This window comes from Ceratotherium simum, chromosome 23 (genome assembly GCF_057802395.1).
Source record: "Ceratotherium simum simum isolate JZ-2026a chromosome 23, ASM5780239v1, whole genome shotgun sequence".
In the NCBI taxonomy this organism is placed as follows: domain Eukaryota; kingdom Metazoa; phylum Chordata; class Mammalia; order Perissodactyla; family Rhinocerotidae; genus Ceratotherium; species Ceratotherium simum.
Window position 1 is genome coordinate 39,521,428 of NC_141922.1, and position 27,634 is coordinate 39,549,061.

At 35.2% G+C, this 27,634-nt stretch overlaps 1 protein-coding gene across 8 annotated transcripts in view; it reads right to left on the bottom strand.

Moving 5' to 3' along the window:
- VPS13B (vacuolar protein sorting 13 homolog B) overlaps positions 1 to 27,634 on the bottom strand; it is a 741,189-nt gene that overhangs the window by 569,320 nt on the left and 144,235 nt on the right. For 7 of the 8 annotated variants that reach the window (XM_087447588.1, XM_087447586.1, XM_087447584.1 and 4 more), the window contains one exon: positions 23,239 to 23,420. In XM_087447588.1, the coding sequence (XP_087303714.1) occupies positions 23,239 to 23,420 (182 nt within the window). Of the gene's footprint in view, positions 1 to 3,121; positions 3,344 to 23,238; positions 23,421 to 27,634 lie in introns of those variants that run through there. The other variant, XM_087447591.1, reaches the window with a different exon arrangement.

A 27,634-nucleotide genomic window follows, 5' to 3' on the forward strand; every position in this document is an offset into this window, starting at 1 on the left:
AGGCACTGTGATGCATGTAATTTATCACAACAAAACCATGAAAAATGTATTATCATCATCCATATTCTACAATGAAGAAACTGAAACTTCAAGAGTCTAAGCAACAGGCCTAAGATTCCACAACTAGGAGACAATGGGAAAGAGGGAGTTGCATGGGAATAGAATTTAAACCACAAACTGACTATTCTACAGTGAATTAGCAGTCAACCAAGAATTGTCCTTCATAGTAGTCATAGGCTAACTACATCAATATTTCCTTGATCAAAACATTTTTGGTACTCCTCATTTACAACTACATTTACAGCCTATAAGTCATTCTTCTGAACTGTCCCACGGATGACAAATCTTGATCATTTGAGGGGTGAGTCTGAATATTCGAAAGAAATAAATACCATTCAGAGTAAAGAACAGCAGGTAAGGTGAGTGACACTGAATCTCAATAAATCTTTATATTCTAACACAAGGCATGGTTCTGGATACATACTCAAAATCACATTTCTCTCTCTGAAACATAGTCTTTAAAACAAAAGAGAAGAGTGTATTTAAAACTAAGGTACTAAGTTTCTCATGTGTGTGCTAAATTGGCTACAAAAACATTTTTAAAAACATTGTAAAAATCTGTGAACATGGCAATGTCTATGGATTGGAAAGTACTGGCCAAAAGAATTACTTTGAAAAGTGACAGTCATTTGGATATACAAGTTTTGTTTTCAGTGTAACAGAATAAGCTTCAAAGATATATTCTTTAGAGAACAGTCAATAAAACCTCTCTCCAACTTTAAAAAACTGTACCATTTTTCTCACTTCAGAATTTTTTTCATTTTTCTTCGTCTTCAAATAGCTTATCTGAAAACTGCTCGGTATTTTTAAAAATATTTTCTAATGTGTAATCAGCAATACCGCTCAAAATTCTGATTAGTAAAGAATAAAATTAAGAGTTTCTCAGTTCTTCCTGGTGAATCTTTTGATTTGAAAGCAATCCAAAATCATGTTAGCTCTCTCACCAATGTACTGACTCATGTTCAAGCTACAGATTCATATTCCCTAGGTGTCCAGTATAACCTAACTTTTCTTCTTTATTCCAATAAAATTTTTGCTAATTTTATTACTTTTAATCTAAAGCACCTTTTAATCTTTTATATTTCTTCCTGGTCTTAGAGATTCACTTTATATGAATAACAACTCTGACCAATTAGGAATAACACTTAGTTTATATATATTTTTCATTCCTTCCTCCATGACATTAATATAAATAAATAGAAACGGATGTTGGTGAAATAACAATATATCTCTGATGAAAATGCTAAACCATCAGTAATCATAGTATAATTGTATAATATGCATAGTAATCATTGCATAAGACAATGATATGTATTTCTTAGGACTCATATTGGTCAGAAACAGAAATCCATCTTAAGCTAGCTTAAACAAAAAGCTGGGGTGAATTAGCTTTTAAAATACAAAGGGATGAAAACCCAGTGATGCTAAGGAAAAGACAAGGCCTCAGAAACAACTGGTACCTGAGTCTCAAATTACTCCAGAACTCTGTTTCCTTGTCTCTTTACATCACCTTACTTCTCTGCAGACCTGATTGCTCACCATGGAAGAAAACATAAACAATAACTCCCAATTTCTACATTTTATGTGTTCTGCCACTAGAAAAAACTAAACTCATTTTCTCTGATTCTAAGTTCAAAAATCCCAGAGAAGGATTCTGAATGGCCCGATGTGGGACTTATGGACTTTCAACTTACAGGTAGGCACCACAACTGACTCAGTTTGGGTAAGGTGCCTCCCCTAGTCAAATGGACACAGCAAATTAAAAAGCATACCAGGCCTGGTTTTCGCGGCATTTTGGATTTACATGAAAAAGTGGCAGCCACCCCTTGGGGGAAGCTTAACCTCCACTCTACCACCTGAAGCAAAGCTGCAGGCTTAATGGGGCATTTGATACAGAGAGGTTCCCCGGTTCCCCAAAAGGCCTGGATCTGATTCACTGATGGTTCTACTAACCTGAAACATAATGGTGTCCACTGTGCTACTGCAGCTGTTCAATCTCAGCTCCAGCAATGTGTAAACTAGCTGTGTGGGCAGAATTCAAGGCCATTCTCATAATTCTGCTTAATACTCCCCTTGACAAATCTTGTTTTAATTTACTGACCCTTGGGTTGTTGCCAATGGCCTAGCTGTTTGGTCTGCCACTTGGAAAACTACAGACTGGCAGACTAAAAACTAAAGATTAGAGGCCACAAACTACAGTAACATGTTGCTTAACGACAGGGATATATTCTGAGAAATGCGACATTAGGTAATTTCGTCATCGTGTGAACACCATAGCATGTACTTACACAAACCTAGATGGTATAGCCTACTACACACCTAGGCTATATGATACTAATCTTATGGGACCACTGTCGTGTATGTGGTCCATTACTGACCAAAACGTCATTATGCGGCACATGACTGTACAGAAAAAAGAAACTATGGGGAAAAAAAACTATAGAAAAAAAATCACAGCTGATCAAATCATCTGGGTTACTCATGCTGATGTCCACAGCAGGGGCCCTTTCTCTGACGAGACCAACTGAAATCAACCTTCACCACCCAGATTGCCACCACTGCTGCCTGGATCCATCATTTTATCAGACATGGCAAAACATCCATCATAGACTGGGCATAAAGTAAAGGACTCTGTTTTTGATGCAGAGGTTACCATAGAATGGCCGACTCATGACTACCGAAAGTCAACCAGCATATGTGGTGAGGAAGACCACATTGCACTTGGCATTGCCACCTCATCCCTGTCCAGCCTACTCCTGGCAAACTCACTACATCAGACCTTTAACCCCTAACTTCCATTCAGTCTGATCAGCTAACTCTGGTCACACCAATGTGGCCACCAAAATTAAGCTGTTCCATATTTTTGGCCTTTGAGACCATTTACCAGCTAACAGTGGTATGCCTTCTATTATAGAGGGCACACAACAAGTCAAAAGTTGGAATATTTGATGAACATTCTATGCTCCCTACCTAATCCACAGGCATCTAATAATATTGCCTAGCACTGGAATGACCTCCTAATAAATGAACTTAAAAAGATTTCTGACTCTACCTCCCTCACCTTCTTTTGTTCCACGTAACTCAGTGAAGCAGTATGGTCCTAAATGCAGCTGTCCTAACAAACGGTTCATCTCCTCTTGGCCACCTCCAAGGTAATGATCAGGAAAAAAGCAGTGGGGATTATAAAGACCAGGGGTCAGCAAACATTTCCTGTAAAGTGCCAGAAAGTAAATATTTTAGGCTTTGTGGGCTACATATGATCTCTGTCACATTCTTTTCTTTTCTTTTCTTCCAAATCCTTTAAAATTGTAAAACACATTGTTAGCTTGTGGGTTATAGAAGAACAGCCACAGGCCAGATTTGGCTTGGGAACTTGACTTTGCCAACCCCTAGTATATACTTATTTTGAAACCTCAGTATTCTACTCTGACCATTCCTGAGCAGGATGCACCTTACTTTCCCCTAACAGCAGTCCCAAGCAAGCCTACTTGGTATACCTTCCAGGAAGCAGCCCAGCCAAAGGAAATCTAGTATTCAAATGGTCCAGCCACCAGGATTCTCTTATTGGACTGATATGATCCTGGATCAGGAGTCGGCAAACATTTTATGAAAAGGACCAGATACTAAGTGTTGTAAGCTTTGTGAGTCATAGGATCTCTATAGCAACTACTCAAATCCAGCATTGTAGTGCTACAGCAGCCACAGACAATAAATAAACAAATGCGTACAACCAGATTTGGCCCAAAGTAAGCCTAGCTGCTAGCAAGACTAGCAGCTTTCTTTATCTGTACTTGGTTTTGTTTTTTTTTTTTGGTAATAATAACAGCTCTATTTCTATGTTGGAAGGACTTGGAAAGAAAAAGAGTTAACTCATATATCTTTTATAATAGTAAGGTTCATTAAGTTTCATATTTGCATTCTTTTGTATTCTGAGATTCAACACTATATTACTAAGAATAAAGGAAATAAAAACACCCACATATACTACAGCTGAAAAGTATTAAACTAAAAACTATATATCCTCAATTTGCTTCAAATCAAAAGTACTTGTGGAATGCCTGGTAAGTGATAAGTGACATGGCCAGAGATCTGAAAGTCTATTACCTCATTTAATCTTCCAAATCACCTTCTGAGATACTATCACTACCAGATATGGAAATTAAGATTCAAACACGCTGTGTCCTTGAGCTTGTTTCTTAATGTCTCTGTGCCCTAGTTTCCTCATCTGGAAAAAGGGAATAATAATTGTATACCTAAGAAAAGTGCTATTCTAAGGATTAAATGGGTTAATACATATAAAGCACTTAGAAAACTGCTAGGCACACATTAATCACTTATGTGTTAGCAATTATTATTATTATAAATATTATTAAAGAGGGTATACATTGGCTACCACATTTTAATAAACCTGCCAAGTGACCCCTTATAATTGTTTTGATCATTTTCTTAAATGGTGGAAAAGCAAATGGCAAATTTTATGTCAATTTTGCCCCAAAACTAATTCTATTACAATATTAAAAAAAAGCTAATGTGCTATTTTTCAGTTACTTTTTCTTGATAACAGCCAAAAGTTTAAACTCATAGGCCCTCACACTAAGGTAAAACATCAATGTCTCACTTTCTGAGCAAGTGCTAACAGAAATATAATGTAACCCACATATATAATTTAAAATTTTGTAGTAACCACATTAAAAAAGCAAAAATAGGCAAATTAATTTTAATATTTTTATTTAACCAAATATGTCTGTTATTGTCATTTAATATTTAATCAATGCAAAAAATTAATACTTTACATTCTTTTGTTTTATAAAAAATGTTTGAACCCACTAATTATTTTATACTTACAGCCACTTCAATTCGGATTAGCCACATGTAAATACTCAATAGCCACACGCGGCTATCAGCTACAATACTGGACAGCACAAATCTGAGTTATTAGATACATAATTCTCAAAAATGTTATTCAAATTTTAATCTCTCCCTCCTTCTTCCTCCCCCAGCACTCCCCTTTCCTCCCCCACCCAAATTTTAATTCATTCCTTCATGTTATATGCTGAGAATACATTCCTTTGAAAAAGGAGAAAGACAAGTAAACAATCTTACTACAGTTGGAAAGTGATCTTGGAGCAGCTACCCTAAGAGACTTGAGGGAAGAATGTAGTGAGGTACAGATAGATGAAGTCTAAACTAAAACACAAAAGACAAGTGGGGACAAGCCAAGCAAAAAAAGGGAAAGGACATGACAGGCAAAGAGAACAACAAGGTATAACCCCTGAAGCAGAAGAAAGTTTGGTGTATTTGAAAAACAGAATGAAGATCAATGTGGCTTAAGCATAGTAAACAAGCAGGCATTCAAATTTTCCCTAAGGGAGACATTAAAAAAATCTTAGAATAAAGGGATTGGTAGCCGTCTACCTAAAACTCATTCCCCTTTCTTAGTTACTAACAGAACTCCAACTATGTTCGGGCTAGGAATATATCTAGCTAAAAATACTCACCTCCCTAACCAGAATAAAAAGCCAAAAAGCAGATATTGTTAGGCAATATAAGTATTATTTTAAGAACTGTGCAGAAAAGACTTAACAATAGCTAGCCTAAGGCTGCTATCCTTACAAAGGCCCACTTGGAAAGCTGGCTCTTGACTGGCAGCATCTGGGAAAATGGCTTGCCTCCATCCTCTAACTGATAAGAGTGGTTTACTGTGCTTAGACTTTTGTACAAAATATATGGTTTATACTAAACATCTACTTTCCTTCTAGGAGACTGGAATTTTGGTACATGCTAGGCAGAGGTTGCTTACATGATCAGCCTCCAATAAAAACCGGGGGCACTGAATCACTAATGGACTTCCCTGAGCAGAAACAGAGCACATGTTACTGTATTTATTGTTGCTGAAGAAAAGAGCATGCTCAAGTACATCCCCTTACAGGAGGTAGGGGACATAAGGAAGCTTGTGTATGGATTTCTCCAAACTACCTGTGTCTTTTCCCCTCATGATCTGACATGTATCCTTACTACCTTGCTATAATAAATCTTAGCTGTGAGTACACCCATATGCTGAGTCCACTGAGTTCTAGACAACCTCCAAATGTAGGGGTCTTGGAGACCCCAGACACAAGAACCCATATAACAATTCTACTTTAACAATTTTTCACAGGTAACTTAAATTACAGTACTTTCTTACTAACAATTATCTCTCATAATTTTTTTTTTTTGAGGAAGATTAGCCCTGAGCTAACATCTGTTGCCAATCCTCCTCTTTTTTGCTGAGGAAGATTGGCCCTTGGCTAACATCCATGCTCATCTTCTTCTACTTTATATGGGACACCGCCACAGCACGGCTTGATAAGCGGTGCACAGGTTCGCGCCCGGAATCCGAACCTGCGAACCCCGGGCTGCCGAAGCGGAGAGCGTGAAGTTAATTACTATGCCACAGGGCTGGCCCCTCTCATAATTTAATTATGTCCTTTATTTTAAGTGGTTGACTTTGCTCATTCACTAGCAAAGACAGATCGCCTAGCTCCCATCCAATATACTATAGATAGTATCAGAGGGGGAAAAAAGGAGGAGGTAATCTTAAGAATTGGTAGAATTTGTAAAACTATTTAACATTCTGAACGTTGACCGCAAAAAGCAGACATACAAACACCTATCACCTTTACACATTCTCCAAAGTAAATACTAGTTTACTAATATTTAGGGATATAGCAGGGGACTAAATCAGACACATAAAGAAGGATCCTCTAAGGAATTAACATCTGAGCTGGGCTCTGAAGGATAAGTTGATATGAACAGGCGAAATAGAAGGAAAAAAACATCGCAGAAAGATGGAATAGCTTGAGAAAAGCCCTAAGAGGAAAAGAAGCACAGCTCTTTCGAGATGCTGAAAGGTTAATGGAGTATAGAGCCAGATTTGAGTCCTTATCTTACAATTAACAGGAAGTCAATGAAGGGTGGATGCTATGATCACATCTGAATTTTTCAAAGCTCACTCAGGAACATGGTAGACAATGGATTGCAAGGGGAAAAAGAAATGATGGAGTTGCCCTAGAGAGATAAAGTAAAGATGGAAAGAAACGGATGTACTGTAAAAGTATTTAAAAAATAAATTTGATAATACTTGGTAGTTGATTTACTATGAGTATATGATTAAGCAAACAAGTAAAAAGTATCAATTACCATAATCACTTAATCCTATCTATTTTGGATGAGACACTTTTATTTAACAAAATGATGATTAAAAAATGAAAAAAAGAGGGGCCGACCTGGTGGCATAGTGGTTGAGTTTCTGCACTCTGCTTTGGCCTCCCAGGGTTTGCAGGTTTGGATCCTGGGTGTGGACCTATGCACCACTATCAAGCCACGCTGTGGCAGGCATCCCACATATAAAGTAGAGGAAGATGGGCACAGATATTAGCCCAGGGCCAATCTTCCTCAGCAAAAAGAGGAGGATTGGCAACAGATGTTAGCTCAGGGCTAACCTTCTTCACAAAAAAAAAAGAAAAAGAAAAAAGTTAACAAGATTATCTAAAGTCCAGGACCTCTTCTGCCTAATATTTAATTAAGTGAACTGAAAAATTACATGGAAATCACACAAATAAATATGCTAATTTTTCATAAAATCTCTAAAAAATGAAAAGAACAATGTTTTAAATAGGAAACAAATGAAAAGTACACAGCTATAAATTACATCAGGGGTTGGCAAAATTTTTCTGGTAAAGGGACAGATAGTAAATGTTTTTGGATTTGTGGGCCATATGGTCTCTGCTGCAACTACTCAACCCTACCCTTGTAGGACAAAAGCAGTCATAGACAATATTTAAAGGAAGAAGTGTAGTTATATCCTAATAACATTTTATTTACAGAAACAAGCAGACAGCCAGATTTGCAAACCTCTTACCTAGAGAACGGGAAAAATGCAAAAGTTCAGACAAGTGGTCAGATCAGATACCTGTCCAATTAGAAACAACACAGTAGGTATGCCAGCAGGTAAATGTAATATAATCAATAATTACCTTAAAAAAAAAAAAGTAAAATGTAAAATGGAAAGTCAGAAGGTAGATGCCTTCAAATAGGTCTCATAACTGTTAGTGGAAAGTACCACATCCAAAGGGCTGAAACTAAGAAAAAGACTCCAAAATCTATGCCAGTCTGGAAAGGGAAATTCATGATCTTAGTTTTTGATGAGACAGGGAATGTGGCCCAGCAGAACAAAGAGGAATCCAGCAACTGAAATGGCAGTTCAACATGGCAGCTTGGTCACTCAAGTAGTTCATTCAACAGAGCTAAGGCGCACAGTCAAAGCAAAATTAATTGCAAAGTTGAGCAGATACTCCTGAGTAATCTGAATGTGTATTCCTTAAATCATTCCCAGATTAATGATAGGATCAGACCCAGACCCAGAGCCTGAGGGAGGGCTGAAAAAACAGGCAGAGATCAAGTGGTCCCAGCTGTAGAGAAGAGTAAGATGGATATGGAGTAGTAAGCAGACTCTTAGAGAAATGAAGAAATACTAAAAAAAAAAAAAAAAAGGTGACTACTTCTTATGGGGAAAGACCTACAAAAGCAGGTAAAGTCAAACCTGAAAGAAATTATTAGCTATTTTACTGATGAGTTCTGCTTTCCAATTTACAAATAATATCAACCTAACGTCACATGAAACTTTGTTTTCTTCTCATAGTCAATTAACTTTTTTTATTGATGTTTTAATAGTTTATAACATTGTGAAATTTTGGGTTGTACATTTTTGTTTGTCCATCACCATATATATGTCTCCCCTCACCCCTTGTGCCCACCCCCTACCCCACTGCCCCTGGTAACCACAATACAGTTTTCTCTGTCTATGTGTTGGTTTATATTCCACATATGAGTGAGATCATACAGTTTTTGTCTTTCTCTTTCTAGCTTATTTCACTTAACATAATACCCTCCAGGCCCATCCATGTTGTTGTAAATGGGACAATTTTGTCTTTTTTTATGGCTCAGTAGTATTCCATTGTATATATACACCACATCTTCTTGATCCAATCATCAGTCAAGGGACACTTGGGTTGCTTCCACTTCTTGGCTATAGTGAATAATGCTGCAATGAACATAGGGGTGCATAAGCCTCTTTGGATTGTTGATTTCAGGTTCGTTGGATAGATTCCCAGTAGTGGGATAGCTAGATCATTCAATTAACTTTTAATAAAACAAAATAAAGCTGTTTCTAATTACTTACTAACAAATATTTTTGTCTGAGGACTACCTATTATTTACTTTTGACATTAAAATCTGGAGCAAACGTTATTATATTTGATAATTAAAACCAACAACATTGAATTTATTTTAATTGAATATTTGCAATAAATTTTTAATTCACTTATTACAATTAAGTGATAATAACTGAAAGATACTTCATAAGATGTGTCTAAACAATATAACCTATTATATTGGTTTTTAGATTTTATCAGAAAACCTCAGTACAAAAGTAACTACACTATAGAATGATATGTCTAATCAAATACTAAATATTACATTTCCCAGGTAGACTGAAAGATCTTTGAAAACAGGGTCCAAATCAAGTAGTTATTAGGTACTAAATATCTGTTGAACTGAGCTGATGTGTTAATCAAAATGATACCACGAAGGGGAAAATAATTAACTCTGCTTGGGTGAATGAAAGAAGTAGTTGCAGAGGAAATACTAATGCTAACCTTAATGTTACATTTCAAATAGGAAAGAAGCAAGGTATGGGAGATTTGATTTAGCAAGAGGTGAGGAATGAGGCTAGGGAGGGGCCAGGTCCTAAAGGACGAGGCCAGATTCTTTAGGTCCTTTAAGTCTATCCTGAGGACAATGGGGAGCCCCTGACAATTCTTAACGAGAAAAGTGATGGGATCCCTCTTGCCTAACTGGTGCAGAGATTAGGAAGGGTGAATTGCTTGAGTAGCCAGATGAGGGTATGGGGGAAACTAAATCCAGTCTTGGCAGGAGCATCGCCTAAGAGATGAAGGGTTTCAGGGGAATGGGGGAAGACAGCATGAGGCCACCTCCCCAGGAGTCTTCCAACCCTAATCCACTGATCTGCATCCAGCCCCAATCCCACCATCAGGGTCTGCCATGGTCTTGTCAAGGCGCCCCACAGGACACGAATTCTGGTTACTCAACTTTGCTTAGTGTCTTATTGAACCAAGGCCCTAATTTATATGGAACCACAAAAGACCCTGAATAGCCAAAGCAATCCTGAGAGAGAAGAACAGAGTGTGAGGCATCACACTTCCTGATTTCAAGCTATACTATAAAGCTATAGTAATCAAAACAGTATGGTACTGGCATAAAAACAGACACATAGACCAATGGAACAGAATCAAGAGCCCAGAAATAAACCCATCCATATATGGTCAACTAATATTTGGCAAGGTAGCCTAGAATACTCAATGGATTAAAGATAGCCTCTTCAATAAATGATGCTATGAAAATTGGATATTTACATGTAAAAAAATGAAACTAGATCCCTATCTTACACCATTCACAAAAATTAACTCAAAATGGATTCAAGACTTAATTGTAAGACTTGAAACCATAAAACTACTAGAAAAAATATAGAGGGGGAAAAAGCTCCTTGACATGGGTCTTGGCAATGATTTTTTTGGGTATGACATCTAAAGTACAAGCAACAAAATCAAAAATAAGTGGGACTACATCAAACTAAAAAGCTTCTGCACAGCAAAAGAAATAATCAACAAAATGAAAAGGCAACCTACGGAATAGGAGAAAAATATTTGCAAAACGTCTATCTGACAAGGGGTTAACAACCAAAATATATAAAGAACTCATACAACTCAAGAGCAGAAAAACAAATAATCCAATTAAAAAGTGGGTAAAGGACCTGAATAGACATTTTTCCAAAGAAGATACACAAATTGCCAACAGGTACATGAAAAGGTGCTCAACAACTCTAATCATTAGGGAATTGCAATAAAAACCAAAAGGAGGTATCACCTCACACCTGTTAGAACGGCTATCATCAAAAAAACAAGAGATAACAAATGCTGGCAAGGATGTGGAGAAAAGGGAAGCCTTAGTGCACGGTTGGTGAGTCTGTAAATTGGTGCAGCCACGTCTATGGAAAATAGTATGGAAGTTCCTCAAAGAAATAAAAATGAAACTAGCATATGATTCAGCAATTCCGCTCCTGGGTATATATCCAAAGGAAACAAAATCCCTATGTCAAAGGGATATCTGCACACCCATATTAACCGCAGCATTATTTACAATAGCCAAGACACAGGAACAACTTAAGTGTACATCAACAGATGAATGGAGGAAAAAAACGTGGTATTTACACACAGTTGCACATCACTTAATGACAGGGATACATTCTGAGAAATGCGGCATTAGGCAACTTTGTCATTGTGCCAACATTACAGAGTGTACTTACACAAACCTAGGTGGTATAGCCTACTACACACCTAAGCTATGTGGTACTAATCTTATGGGACCACTATCATAAGCAGTCTGTCATTGATGGAAACGTCATTATGTGGCACATGACTGTACATAATGGAATATCACTCAGCCATAAAAAAGAAGGAAATTCTGCCATTTGCAACACGGATGGACCTTGAGGCCATTATCCTAAGTGAAATAAGTCAGACAGAGAAAGACAAATACCGTTTGATCTCTTTAATATGTAAAATCTGAAAGAAAAAAAAAAAAAACACCAAACTCAGAGAAAAAGAGATCAGATTTGTGGTTATCAGAGGTGGAGTGAGGTGGGATATGGGGGCAATGGGGGAACTGGAGGAAGGTGGTCAAAAGGTACAAACTCTCAGTTATAAGATAAATAAGTACTGAGGAAATAATATACAACATGACTATAGTTAACACTGCTGTATGGTATATTTGAAAGCTGCTAAGAGAGTAAATCTTAAATGTTCTCATCACATGGAAAAAATATATATATTTTTTTGTATCTATATGAGGCAACAGATGTTAACTAAACTTATTGTGGTAATTATTATGCAATATATGTAAGTGAAATCATTATGCTGTACATCTTAAACTTATACAGTGTTGTATGCCAATAATATCTCAATAAAACTGAAAGAAAAAATAAAATTAAATAAGAGGAAAAAATTGCTATAATAGCATATTAACAGAGAAGTCCCACAGCTTTCATACAACCTGAACTTTTGCCCATTATACAAAGATATTTCTAAAATTACCTTTTATGTGATAAAGTTAGTCTTTTTTGCATCTGCTGACTAAAGATAATCATCTAATTCCCTCTGTGGTAGTGGCTGCCCCACCTTACAATCAAGGCAACAAGGACGAGAGTAAGGATAAGAACCAGCGGGCTTGTAAGAAATGGAGATATCTGTCTGGTAGGCTCCCATAACCAACCACCAACCTCCTGTCACTTAGTCATCTGAGATAGTTCTCACACATACCCTCACTTTCCTAGCCCAAAGAATGCCATACCTATAGGAAAGACAGTCAAGGATTAAATTTTACTTTTTAAGTCCTTATAACATGTAAGTTTATTGTTCAACTTCCAGACATTCAACTTTCAAACACAGTTTCAGGAATGCTCTATGTCTAACATGAGGGCACTGAATGTGAGTGTTTAATGTGTGTACACACAAACACTGCAAAAAAAAAAAAAAAAACTTGAGATCTGATCCAGGGAAATCCAATGGTGGCGAAGATGAAAATACACTAAGAATAATGTAGAGTGCTATTGAAGTGTATCCCAAGAGAACATAGCTCAATGGGAGGTGAGTCTCAGAACACTATGGTCAATAAAAGAATTCTGTGACAGAAAGATTAGAGCTGAGGTAGAGAAATTTTCTAGTGTAAAATGAGCTACTCTGCTTAGGAAAATTACTCATAGGATAGGGAATGATGATTCCAGAACATATATGTACAAGTGAGACTAAATAAAGGAAACAGGATTCTGATGGAGCATTCATCTGCCCTCTTCTCTTTATTCACACAAACATACAGACCATCTGATTTATTACTTAGGATTGTGCTCATATTCAGAAAATATTTAGCACATTCCTAATTCTTTAAACTATATGCAAAGAAAAAGGAATGATTATGTATGTGACTATTCATTTCTTAATAATTATCACATACACTGTAAATAAGCTCAATACCTTGACATGAATTCAAGTGAAACAGAATCTTTAAATTCAATAAACACTCATATTATGCAAAATTCAAATAAGAGTACTTTAAATCTCACAAGATTTGCAAAAGTAGTATCTTTTTACTCCAATTTAAACATCAAGAAATCTTATTGGTAGTTCTTCACGCAAAATCTAACTCAATTCATTTTTATGTTTAGACAAGGACAGATTTATAGTCAATGCCTCTATCTGGAAAAAAAAGTCTACAACAGCTCAAAAACATATATTTTAGAATATATTGGACGTGTTTTTCAGACGTGGAATAAAAAGTAGTTTGAAAACAGAAGAATAGAAAAAGCATATTACTATACCTCAATCTTTTTCCTAAACAATTAAAGAACTATTCAACAACTCCAAAACCCTTTTTATATGCACACCTGGGAAGAATACCAAATCCGTAACTTTGCTCAGGGTTACACTGATGTGGTTTTAGACCAGATGTTTAAATGTTACAGTATGTACATTTTCTTCCCCTCTTCTAAGGCAGAAGTAAAGTAAGAGGAATATTTGACTTCACTCCACAAGAGACCTATTTAATAGTTTGGCGGTTATGTAAGTAAAGGTAGCTTGGCTAAGTCAATGTTGACGACATACAGAATGATATGATCCTAATGAGTTGGAAAATATTGGCTCTCTTGAGAATAAACCAGATGCTACCGAGCTGAGAAAGCTACTGTATTATTGAATTTCACTTTTATGAGGTAAAATTTATTATTCAACCATTAAGGTATCCCACATGAAATCTTGCATAAAATACTTTTACAGTTACATTCTGGAAAGTAGATTTTTATTTTAACATTAAGACATCACTTAAATGAGGGATTCAAATGTCCATTTGATCACCTTCAGCACAGATTTTAAAGTAATTTCTCTGCAAATACGAGATTAATGCAACTAGGCTGTCAACAAAACAACGAACTACCTGAACCAAGGAAAAAGTGGTAGCAAGTCCTTGTTTGCCTGAGCTAACAAAAGCCATGTGTGACTTTGTATTTTATCTTCTGGCAAAACGAGGGTTAGAATTTCTATGATTTGAGAACTATCAGAAAAATGAACAACAAAAATATGTAATTCAATTAATAATCCCAATTAATAATACATATTTAGTCCAAACTTTAACTTCTCTGCTATATCTTTAAAATTTATTATTTCAAATAAATTTCCAATATTTTCTCTTCTTTCATTACATAATTTCTAATGGAGTAGCAAACTTGAATTATCTTACTCTATTTCTGGTCCCATTTACCAGAGAGGTAGTTTGAAGTAGCAGAAGTAACAGAAAGGTCCAAAGGCCTGACTTCAAAAACCAGCTTAATCAATGAATACCTGAGGGATGATATTTAAGAAAAACACTAAATTGTTCTAAGCACAAATTTTCACATGTGTAACACAAGATATATAACCTGCCAACATCAATTCTACTGGTAAGAAGCCAGTAAAATTAATGCATGAGAAATATCAACCTAAAATAGGTGAGCCAATTCAGACTATTCAAGTAAGTTTTATGGTATCCAGTCCCCACATTATGCAGCTCACTAGAGGAAAAACGCTTAGTAGACAGCTGTAAAGTATGTGAAAAGCAGATAAAAGGGTAGAGTTTTATATTTCTATTATCCCATTGCACTGCAATATCCATTTATAGGTCTGCTGCCCCACTCCCCTTGGGAATCCCTAGCAGAACAGAGGTATGTGGTTCATCACAAGTTTCTATGAACCTGGTGTGGGCTCTTGTAAACAGCTATATTAAAGGGGCACAATGCACAGTTTCTTCAATAAGTCCAAACAACTAGACCTAACCAACGTCTTGAATTTTGTTCTTCTCTCAACAAGTTTGCTACTCATTATCCTGTTTACTTTCTTGCCTTACCCCTTGAATTTATCTTTACCCTATATCTTCTCAGCTAAAAGAAGATCACTGAGACTCCAGTTCTGACAGGGGTTATCTCAGTCTCCAAGAACCTCATACCCTAAAACCACCTCCATAGGTGATAACCCCATATGTATGATTCCAGCAGGATTCTATATTCAGGACAAGAAAAACAAGTCAACTCTACAAACAATACTATATTTGGCACTCATAGGAACTCTATGAGTAGATATAAAGATATTATCACCATTTTACGGATGAGAAAGTTAACTGAAATTCAATGAAACAAACTGACCTTCCTTTAGACATGTAACTAGTTACTAACAGAATTTCCACACTACAATTCAAGGCCCTTTCCCCTATTTCAAAGGTTGAAAAGTGAAAATATTCTTATTACCTGACAGAGATAGCAAGACATTCACCAAGTATACCCATATCTATATGTAACATACAGATTAATAAAATTCAGTGCACAAAATTAAATCCCTACAAAGCATTAGTATAGAACTTTTTTTTTTTTTTTTGGTGAGGAAGATTGGCCCTGAGCTAACATCTGTTGCCAATCCACCTCTTTTTGCTCAGGAATATTATCCCAAAGCTAACATCCGTGCCCATCTTCCTCTATTTTGTAAGTGGGATACCGCCACAGGATGGGTTGATGAGCGGTACATAGGTTTGTGCCTGGATCCGAACCCACAAACCCTGGGCTGCCGAAGTGGAACACATAAACCCAACCACGCCACGAGGCCAGCCCCAGCACAGAATTTTTTTATTATTTATTCTAGTATCTTTTAATTTTAGTCTGATTTTTGCAAGAGCTGAGGAAGAAAAATTCATCATTGTAGCTTTAAAGAACATGTATTATAATTCAATATTCACATAAATATTCTCTTAAAGCTTCTTATATAAACTCATTCACAAAACAGAAACTAATAATTGATTCAAACAAAAATTATCTTGTTTTTATGACATTTTATAATAGAGTTTGTTAAAGAAAACATCTTTTCCTCCTAAAGGCATTTTATAGTTTTGATTCTTGAAATTAAATTTGGTATCGCATTTCTGAAGCACCATTATTAATCCAACATCTAGAATAAGAAGACTGAGGCACCAAGTTGTTGCATATTCTGTTTTAAGACCCAATGAAATCCAACAACCTAATGTTACTTGATTTTATATACACAGACCTGTTTAATAGCTTCAGTTATTAAAAGGAAAAAATAAGGTTAAATAAATAGGTATTTTAAAAAACTAATCAAGTTAATAAAATAGTGAAATAATTCTGTATATGTAAACCAAGAATAAAAGATTTTTCTGTGCTTAGTTTTCTTTACATAAAAATGCAGCATAAATAGGACATATATAAAACTTAACTATCAAACTAATTTTTTTCCTTTGATTGGCAAAGTTATTGAATTATTTAACAACTTGATATTGGTCACTCTTCACTAAGAGTCTTGTGTTGTTATAATCAGGGAATCAATAAACTCGTTTTCTTAGATATCAAGATTTCAGAATGAACATTTTTCACATTTAAAATTTCCCAGGAGTGTCTTACGCTTTACACATACATGTATTTTGCCAGTGACCGTGTGCCATCCCCCTGCCAAATCTTCTAAAAGGGCATAAAAATCAATGTTGCATCTTCTAGCTAAGGAATTTTAGAATTTTAAAGGCATGTCATAATTATTTATTATAAAATTATTTTAGTTCTCTTTCTTTAGAAAAATAATACATTTTCTCCCTTTCACTATTCAGGCATTTCTCAGATACCCTCAGTTTCCAAAACTCAAATATTGAAGAAGCAATTGCACAGAATTTTAATTCCTATTCTCGCCAATAAAAACAATTGGAGTAATAATTGCATTTACTAACAATGTACACCTTTCATGTTTATAAATATAATAATACTTTCTCTTACTACATTATATGCATTCTACTTGATTCTATTTTATTCTTTTCAAACTCTTAATAATAACCAACAAAGTTGATTTCAAATCCCACTAATAAGTCATAATCTGCCATTAATGAAATGGTAAAATAGGAACTCAATTATAAATGAATTTTTCTGAAAATGCCAAAAATCAGTACCAGTTCAGTTCAGATAGGATAGTGTTGCTTTGTTGGTAGTAGCGATAACACATATAGAAATTTCTTATTTGCGAGCAGAACATGTTGCAGAAGAGGCATGGATAAAACAAAGATGAAAACAGAAGGGAAGAAATGAATCTAGAAGGTCAGCATCACTGAAATTTTTGGCCTTGGGAATCAAGCTGAGTAATAAGAGCGAGAAGGATTCTGTTATACAAAAACGTCTGCAAGAATAAAAGGGCTACAAGTAATGATGAAGACCAAGAAGCAGGATCTGTAACAAAGAAGAAACAAACCACTTCTAAATGATAACAAGGTCCAATGTAAAGATGTACTTGAAGCTACAGTTTAGGAACAAATTAGACAGTAAGTCACCATCAGGAAACAGAAAAGACACCCACAGAATTGCAGAAAACGTTTGCAAACCAAATATCTGATAAGGGATTTGCATCTATAATATATAAAGAATTCTCACAACAAAAAAAAGATAAACAGGTCAATTAAAAAATGAACAAAGGACTTAACTAGACATTTCTCCACAGAAGATATATAAATAGCCAATAAGCTATGAAAAGATGCTCAACATCATTAGCCCTGAGGGAAATGCAAATCAAATCCACAATGAGACACTACTTCACATTCACCAGGATGGCTAGAATCAAAAAGACAGATAATAACAGTATGGTGAGGATGTGGAAAAATGGGAACCCTCCCACACTGGTGCAGATTCTTTGGAAAACAGTCTGGCAAATTCCTCAAAAGGTTAAATATAGTTACCATGTGACCCAGCAATTCTACTCCTAGATACACACCCAAGAGAAACAAAAGCAGATGCCTACACAAAAACTGGTACATGAATGTTCACAACAGCATTATTCATAAGTGTCAAAAGTAGAAACAACCCAAATGTCCATCAACCGATGAATGGATGAGGATGAACAAAATGTGGTATATACATACAATGGAATACTACCTGATTAGAAAAAGAAATGAAGTACTGATACCCGCTATAATATGGATGAACTTAGAAAACAGTATGCTAAGTGAAAGAATTCAGTCACAAAGGACTGTATTTTACATGACCCATTTAAATGAAATGCCCAGAATAGGCAAACTCATAGAGGCAAAAAGCAGATTAGTGTTTGCCTAGGGCTGGAGGGATGGGAGACTTGGGAAGTGATGGCTAAAGAATGTGGGGCTTCTTTTTTAGGGTAATGAAAATGTTCTAAAATTGTGATGATGGACATAGAAATCTGAATATACCACAAGCTAAATACTGTGTACCTAAAAGGGTGAATTGTATGGTATGTGAATAATATCTCAATGAAGCTGTTTTTAAAAAAAAAAGATTGGGTGGAAGGAATGGGAAGGAGGAGGGAAACCAAGGTAAAACAATTCTAGCATGGGGGAGGGGGGTACACCTGGACAAAGGCATGAATGTAGAAAAGGATGTAATTTTTTTTTAAGGAACAAGTAGACTACAATTAGTACAGTGTTAAGTCGAAAGGAAAAGACTGGTGTTGACTTCCGTTAAAGAACTAGTGATCAAAGGAAAAAGGATAATGTAGGCGAGCACTATCAAATCAGAATTATGTTCAACAGAGACAGAGGGAAAAGCCAGTAGGGTAAAGAAGAGGAGAAAACTTAATGCTATAGGTTAGTAACTATCAATAATAAGACAGTAAGTAGTAGAAAGTTAGGCTAGAGGCACAAGATTATGATGGAAGGTGAGGCAGGAATAGTGAAGAGAAGTGCCTGGCTTACAGTCAACTGTAGAATAAAATGGCTCTTCTTCCACACATTATCAGAATATAAGTCTGAGAGGTCCAAGAATGTACACAGCCCGTATAATCACTTCATTTAGTGTACTAAATGAGAACTAGTTGTCATGTAAAGCAAAGCATCACATGCTTAAACCAAACAAACAAAGCTTAACAGTGCTGAGTATTGTCTACTGACAGCCCACAGATGCAAGATAATAAAATGCTATAACTTGACACCTTAAATATATACTTCCTGGATCTTAAGATAGAAAATTTGGAGACACAACACTATAAGCACTCTACCAAGAATAAAATGAACAGAGTAAGATTTGGGAGGAGCAAAAAAAGACATAAGAAAATTGGACACTTGGAAATCTGGCTTTTTAAACATATTTTAGCTGATCCTTCTAATTCATCTATTATAAATTTTATAGCTGTTTAATTTGATAAAAACATAGTTCCTTGGCAAAGAGGTGAAACTTCCTAATATCATTCCATTGTCCTCAATTCCCCTACTCCGCAAAAAAATCAGTTCCACTAATTTTAGGTTTCTCAATGATAGAACATTAGGTTGTGAGTCACTTAATCTGTGGTTACTTGTCTGGTCCATTTTTTAATACCTGTGCCAGCATTCTGTTAGGACACAATATTTCCAGAATAAGAAATTTTAAATAAAATGTTTTTTCATAGCACAGTCCATCTGATAAATTCAGAAAAGGAAATATGGAATTTGCTATCTAAGCCAGTTGACTAAAACAAAAATTTAAAATCAAGAAAGGCAGATTAATATTGTGAGATAGTAAATCAAAAGAACTCTGAAGAGAACATCACAGGAAACAGAAATTTGACCAAAAAAAATGCATTAGATATTTCAGACTAAATGCTATTGCCAACGAAGATCTTACTACAGGCCTTATGGGTGAGGATCTAAAAGAAAAGACTTTATATACTAACTCCACATAAAATAATGGCCATTGAATGGCAATAACATAATGTCTTAGTCCATTTGGGCTGGTATAACGAAACCGTACAGACTGAGTAGCCTAGAAACAGAAATTTCTATTTCTCACAGTTCTGGAGACTGGATGTCTAAGAACAGGATGCCAGCACAATCAGGTTCTGGAGAGAACCTCTGCTGGGTTGCAGACTGCCAACTTCTTCTCACTGTGTTCTCACATGGTGGAAGGGGCATGGAAGCTCTCTCTGGCCTCTTTTTATAAGGACATTAGTCTCATTCATAAGGACTCCACGCTCATGATCTAATCACCTCCCAAAGGGCCTACCTCCTAATACCATGACACTGGGCATTAGAATTTCAATATATGAATTTTGGGGAAATACAAACATTCAGACCATAGCACATAATTTAGTCTACTTAAACACTGATCAATTTAAAAAGTTTTTTTGAATGAGATAAAATTCATGTAACATAAAATTCACCCTTTTAAATTGCACAATTAAGTGGAATTTAGCACATTCAGAAGTGTGAAAATATCACCACTATCTAATTCCAGAACATTTTCATCACCCAAAAAGAAACTCATGCCCATTAGCAGTCACTCCTCATTACTCCTTTTCCCCAGACTCAGGCAACCATTAACCTACTTTCTATCTCTATGGATTTGCCTGTTCTAAGCATTTCATATAAAGGAAATCATAATATGTGACTTTTTACACACAGCTTCTTTCACTTAGCACGCTGTTTTCAAGGTTCATTCATATTGTAGCATGTATCGGTACTTCATTCCTTTTATGTCTTAATATTCCATTGTACAGATATAACACGTTTTGTTTATGCTTTCATGGGTTAATAGACATGTGAGTTGTTTCCACCTTTTGGCTATTAAGAATAATTCTAGGGGTCAGGCTGATGGCATAGTGGTTAAGTTTTCGAGCTCCACTTCAGCGGCTGGGGGTTCGGCTCCCAGGTGTGGACCTACACACCACTCGTCAAGCCATGCTGTGGCGGCATCCCATATATAAAGTAGAGGAAGACTGGCACAGACGTTAGCTCAGGGACAATCTTCCTTACCAAAAAAAAAAAAAAAGAAAAATTCTATGTGATCTCCTTTATATGTGGAATCTAAAAAAGTTGAATTCATTGAAGTAGAGAGTAGAACAGTGGTTACCAGGGGCAGGTGGGAGAAATGAGAGATGCTGGTCAAAGAGTACAAAATTGCAGTTATGTAGGATGAATACGTTCTAGAAATATAATGTATAGCATGATGAATATAGATAATAATACTGTATTGTATACTGGAAATTTGCTAAAAGAGTAGATTTCAGGTGCTCTCACCACCAAAAAAAAAAGATAACTATGTGAGGAGATATATATGTTAATTAGCTTGACTGTAGTAATCGTTTCACTAGGTATATCAAAACATCATGTTGCATACCTTAAATATATAAAATTTTTATTAAAAAATAAACATTTTAGGGCCGGCCCCGTGGCGTAGCGATTAAGTGTGCATGCTCCACTGCTGGCGGCCCAGGTTCAGATCCCAGGCACACATGCTGTGGCAGCGTCCCACGTAAAGTGGAGGAAGATGGGCACAGATGTTGGCTTAGGGCCAGTCTTCCTCAGCAGAAAAGGGGGAGGATTGGCATGGATGTTAGCTCAGGGCTGATCTTCCTCACAAATAAAAATAAAATAAAATAAACATTTTAAATACAAAAAGAAAAAAAGAATAATGCTATGAACATTCATGTACAAGATTTTGTGTGAGGACATACATTTTCAATTCTTGGGTGTACACTTAAGAGTAAAATTGCAGGGTCACAAAATAACTCTACATTTAACTTTCTGAAGAACTACCTTTCCCAAAGCAATATCAGCTATTTTTTAAGTTAATAATTCAATATGAATACACAAATTCCAAACAAGTAGAAAGAGAAAAATGAAATAAGAAATAATAGCAATTTTTTTTAAAGTAGCATAGCTAAAACAGTACAAAAGAAAACAAAACAGTAAGATGATAGAAATAAAGGCAAAAAACAATAATCACATTAACTTAAATGGACTGAATTTACTAGCTAAAGGGTAGATTATAAAACTTGATCTAAAATACCCAGTTATATTGCTATTTCCAAGACAAGTAATTAAAGCATAAAAACATAAACGGGTTTTAATTAAAAGAATTCAAAAGGAAGTACAGGCAAATACCAACCAAAAGAAAGCTAACTGTAACTATGTTAATATAAAAAAAAATAGATATAAGTCAAAAGACTGTCTGAGGTATAGACTCACTACATTTAATAAAAGAATTCAAAAAGTGAATATAAATATGTATATGTGTATTTTTATATACACACTAAAATTTGCATACTATTTCAGGGGATTCAGAAAATTCAAAGCCCTTTCATAAGCCCCAAGTTAAGAATTTCTAGGCTAATGAAACATTTGTCTTGTCATTCTTTATAGAATCCTAAAACCTGACACAAAACAACTATAAAATTTTACATTAGTCACTGGCTATACCAAATAAAAAGACTCTAATTATAATGCATGTTTTTAGAATTTATAATATATTCCCCACAGTAAGGTCTGCAATCAAAATCTTCAAAAGCATTATATGAGAACAAAAACAATTTTTATTAGACAAATGAAGTAGAAGATAAAAATGTTATTATTTTAAGCATGATTACACTTAAAAATATATCCTTTAAAAACTATTTTTTTTTTTACTGACAAAAGTAACACGACTATTTTGAACTGAAACAACTGAAAAAAGCCTTCCATAAGTTGTTTTGTTTACATGCAAACTGAGTGACAAAATGAAGATAATATCTCTTATACTGGCATCAAAACAGATTTTTTATTTTTAATAATTCATTCATTCAGGGTATAAGACTAACGTTTTCCACACAAAAAGGATAATTTGCTCACCAAGTCTTAAAGTACTATGATCAAGAATTTTATTTCACTTTACCAGCATAATCAAACATACTTAATTTATACTTGATTTGGTTATCATTTCAAACGTACACACTGATACCCTCAAAAGTTATCCATGTAAGGCCAAATGGTCAATTGTACAAGGAGTTGGTGGAAAATAACCTCTTTCAACTATAAAACATATCCAGAAATTAGTGGTAGGGAACAAAACTGAACAGCTTAACTCATATCCTGGATTTTACCCAGGAGCTATAAATATCCACTTTCACAGGAATATACTACAATTTCAGTTGAGCACACTATACATATGAATTTGAATGACAAAATATTAGTCACCTCTAATAAGAATTTTTCATATACTTCTCAAGAAGATTGTGCTCTTACCTACAGTTGGGAAAACCTCATTCATCAAAGCTTCATTCACTGCTGCAGAGCTGACATTTCCAATATGACACCAACTTTGATATATTGCTTGCAGCAGAAGTGTCTGTGCTCTGGTGGCTTGAACTGTGAGATTTGGAAGTTCAAATATACCTTCAGTTATAGCAATCTGAGATCTTTTGGTCCTGCATAAGACAAGAGAAAGAATAACAATACAATAAATAGCATTTACAAACAACAACATATAAAATGAATTAGATTGCAAGGGGAGAAAAGAAATACATTAAAGGCCCCGTGGCTTAGCGGTTAAGTGCGCGCACTCCGCTGCTGGCAGCCCAGGTTCAGATCCCGAGCGCGTACCGACGCACCGCTTCTCTGGCCATGCTGAGGCCGCGTCCCACATACAGCAACTAGAAGGATGTGCAGCTATGACATACAACTATCTACTGGGGCTTTGGGGGAAAAAATAAATAAAATTGTTTAAAAAAAAAAAAAAAAGGAAATACATTCAAAATATTTTAAAATAGAATTACATCAAATAGATATGCAATTCTACTAATTTTAAATGTTTCACTATTTCAGAACAGTGAACAATATATAATAATAAATTACAATAATACAAAATACATAATACACAAATTACAATAAAAAATAAAAATATAAACTAGAATAATGTCCATACATACAAATTTATACACATATACTCTGCTCAAGCAACTATACCTTTTCAATCATCAAAAATAACAATGAAAATAATACTAGTTAACACTTATAGAGAATTTACTAGCAGATCTGCATTGTTCTAAATGTCTTGTATCTATCAATACCCTATCAATAAGAAACCCATTTTAAATATAAAGAAGATAGGTTAAAAATAAAGGATAGAAAAAAAATAACCCCTTGTAAATCTAATCCAAAAAGAGTATATGTTAACATCAGACAAAAGGAGACTTCAGAACAAGGAATATTACCAGGGATAAATAAGGAAATTTCATAATGATAAAAGGGTTAGTTAGGTTTGTATGCACTACAGACCCTCAAAACGTATAAATCAACAAAACACATAACTGAAAATAGAAACAGAAACAAAAAGTGAGTAAAGATAAAAAAGATAATATATCAACTTGGCCTAATTGACATTTATAGCACTTCCCTCCAAAGAACAGCAAAATACACATTTATCAAGGCAGACTACATTCTGGGCCACAAAAACAAGTCTCAACAAAATGAACAGGATTGAAATCATACAGAGTATACGTTTTGATCACAACGGAATTAAATACAAACTAATAAAAGAAAGGTATCTGTAAAATCATTAAATATTTGGTAAAGAAAACATAACTCAAAATACAATCAGAAACATGGCAGATAAAATTCAAAAGTCACTCAAAATGAAAATTTTGAAAAATTATAGTCATTTTAGAAAAGGACATCGATATATAATCAATGTGATATACCACATTAACAAAATGAAGAATAAAAATCACCTGATCATCTCAATAGATACAGAGAAAGCATTTGACAAGATCCAACATCCATTTATGATAAAAACTCTCAACAGAATGGGTATAGAAGGAAAGTACATCAACACAATAAAGGCCATATATGACAAACCCACAGCCAACATCATACTCAACAGGGAAAAACTGAAAGCCACCCCTCTGAGAACAGGAACAAGACAAGGGTGCCCACTCTCGCCACTCTTATTCAACATAGTACTGGAGGTTTTAGCCAGAGCAATTGGGAAAGAAAAAGAAATAAAAGGTGTTCAAATTGGAAATGAAGAAGTGAAACTCTCCCTGTTTGTGGATGACACGAAAACCCTAAAGAATCCATGAGAAAACCATTAGAAATAATCAACAACTACAGCAAAGTTGCAGGGTACAAAATCAACTTACAAAAACCAGTTGCATTTCTATACTCTAGTAATAAACTAGCAGAAAGAGAATTCAAGAATACAACCCCATTTACGATCACAACTAAAAGAATAAAATATCTAGGAATAAATTTAATCAAAGAGGTGAAAGACCTATACACTGAAAACTATAACACATGATTGAAAGAAATCGATGATGACACACAGAAATGGAAAGATGTCCCATGCACATGGATTAGAAGAATAAACATAGCTAAACTGTCCATATTACCTAAACCAATCTACAGATTCAATCAATTCCAATCAGAATCCCAATGACATTCTTCATAGAAATAGAACAAAGAATCCTAAAATTTATATGGAACAACAAAAGACCCCAAATAGCCAAAGCTATCCTGAGAAAAAAGGAACAAAGCTGGAGGCATCACAATCCCTGACTTCAAAATATACTATAAAACTATAGAAATCAAAACAGCATGGTACTAGCACAAAAACAGACACACACATCAATGGAACAGAATTGAGAGCCCAGAAATAAAACCACACATCTACAGACAGCTAATCTTCAACAAAGGAGCCAAGAACATACAATGGAGAAAGGAAAGTCTCTCCAATAAATAGTGTTAAGAAAACTGGACACCCAAATGCAAAAGAATGAAAGTAGACCATTATCTTACACCATACACAAAAACTAACTCAAAATGGATTAATGACTTGAATGTAAGACCTGAAACCATAAAACTCCTAGAAGAAAATATAGGCAGTATACACTTGAACACTGGTTTTAGCAGCATCTTTCTAAGTACCATGTCTACTCAGGCATGAGAAACAAAAGAAAAAATACACAAATGGGACTACATCAGACTCAAGAGCTTCTGCAAGGCAAAGGTAATCAAGAACAAAATGAAAAGACAACCCACGAACTGGGAGAAAATATTTGCAAATCATATATCTGACAAGGGGTTAATCTCCAAAATATATAAAGAACTCATACAACTCAACAACAAAAAAACAAACAACCCCATTAAAAATTGGGCAGAGGGTATGAACAGACATTTTTCCAAAACAGATATACAGATGGCCAATAGGCACATGAAAAGATGTTCAACATCACCAGTCACTAGGGAAATGCAAATCAAAACTACAATGAGATATCACCTTACACCTGTCAGAATGGCTATAACTAACAAGACAAGAAATAACAAATATTGAAGAGGAGGTGGAAAAAAGGGAACCCTCATACTCTGCTGGTGGGAATGCAAACTGGTGCAGCCACTATGGAAAATAGTATGGAGATTTCTCAAAAAACTAAAAATAGAAATACCATACAATCCAGCTATCCCTCTACTGGGTATCTATCCAAAGAACTTGAAATCAACAATTCAAAGAGATTTATGCACCCCTATGTTCACTGCAGCATTATTCACAATAGCCAAGACATGGAAGCAACCCAATTGCCCATCAACTGATGAATGGATAAAGAAGATGTGGTATATATATAGAATGGAATACTACTCATCTATAAAGAAAAGACAAAATCGTCCCATTTGCAACAACATGGATGGACCTTGAGGGTATTATGTTAAGCGAAATAAGCCAGACAGAGAAAGATAACCACCACATGATTTCACTCATATGTAGAAGGTAAACTAACACATGGACAAAGAGAAAAGATGGGGTTTGGGGGTGGGCAAAAGGGATAAAGGAGCACATATATATGGTAATGAATAAAAATTAGACTATTGGCAGTGAGCACCTGAAGTGGACTGAACACCTGACATTTCACAATGTTATAAACCATTATGACCTCAATAAAATAACTGAAAAAAAAGAAAAGGCCATTGATATAGATGACAGAAAAGGGCAATCTAAAATATACATAATCAGTGCTCCTGGAGAAAACAGCAAAACAAATAGAATAGAAATCATATATACAAATGTCTAACAAAAGAAATCGTGCTTAAAATACTTAAATCTACACACAAAGTACACAATGAGTCAAAAAAAATATTAAGAATAATCATTATCCTAGGAAAGTTATGCCAAGAAAGATAAAGAAAAAAATTCTATGGGCATTCACTCAGATAAAGTAACGTGGAGGTACCAGGACTTCTCCAGATTTTCTCTACTTTCTATTAAACTCCCTAACCTGTCCACTACAGTCTAGTAAAAACAATCAATGTGTGTGCACAACTCACCATTAGAAGAATATAAAGGGATTTCAAGCAATAATCCTATGTAGTTGAGATACTGATAGAGTCTCATGTCAATTGGCTACCTTTCACTTTCCAAGTATGCTTTTAATTTCAGTCATCTTTCAAGTCAATCAACTCCTTTTCTAGCCATTGCTATTGCAGCCAAGGACTACCTTGCAAATAAACCTAATATCCCTCAAAATCTAGACTGAGTTTTTACTTTGTGGTTCCTAGGTCTATGAAAAGATGAGCTGTAATGTGGTTGCTGTGACTTTAACTATTTAGGTCCCAGATTAGGCCTAGCTGTCTTCAAGCTTCATGTTGAAGT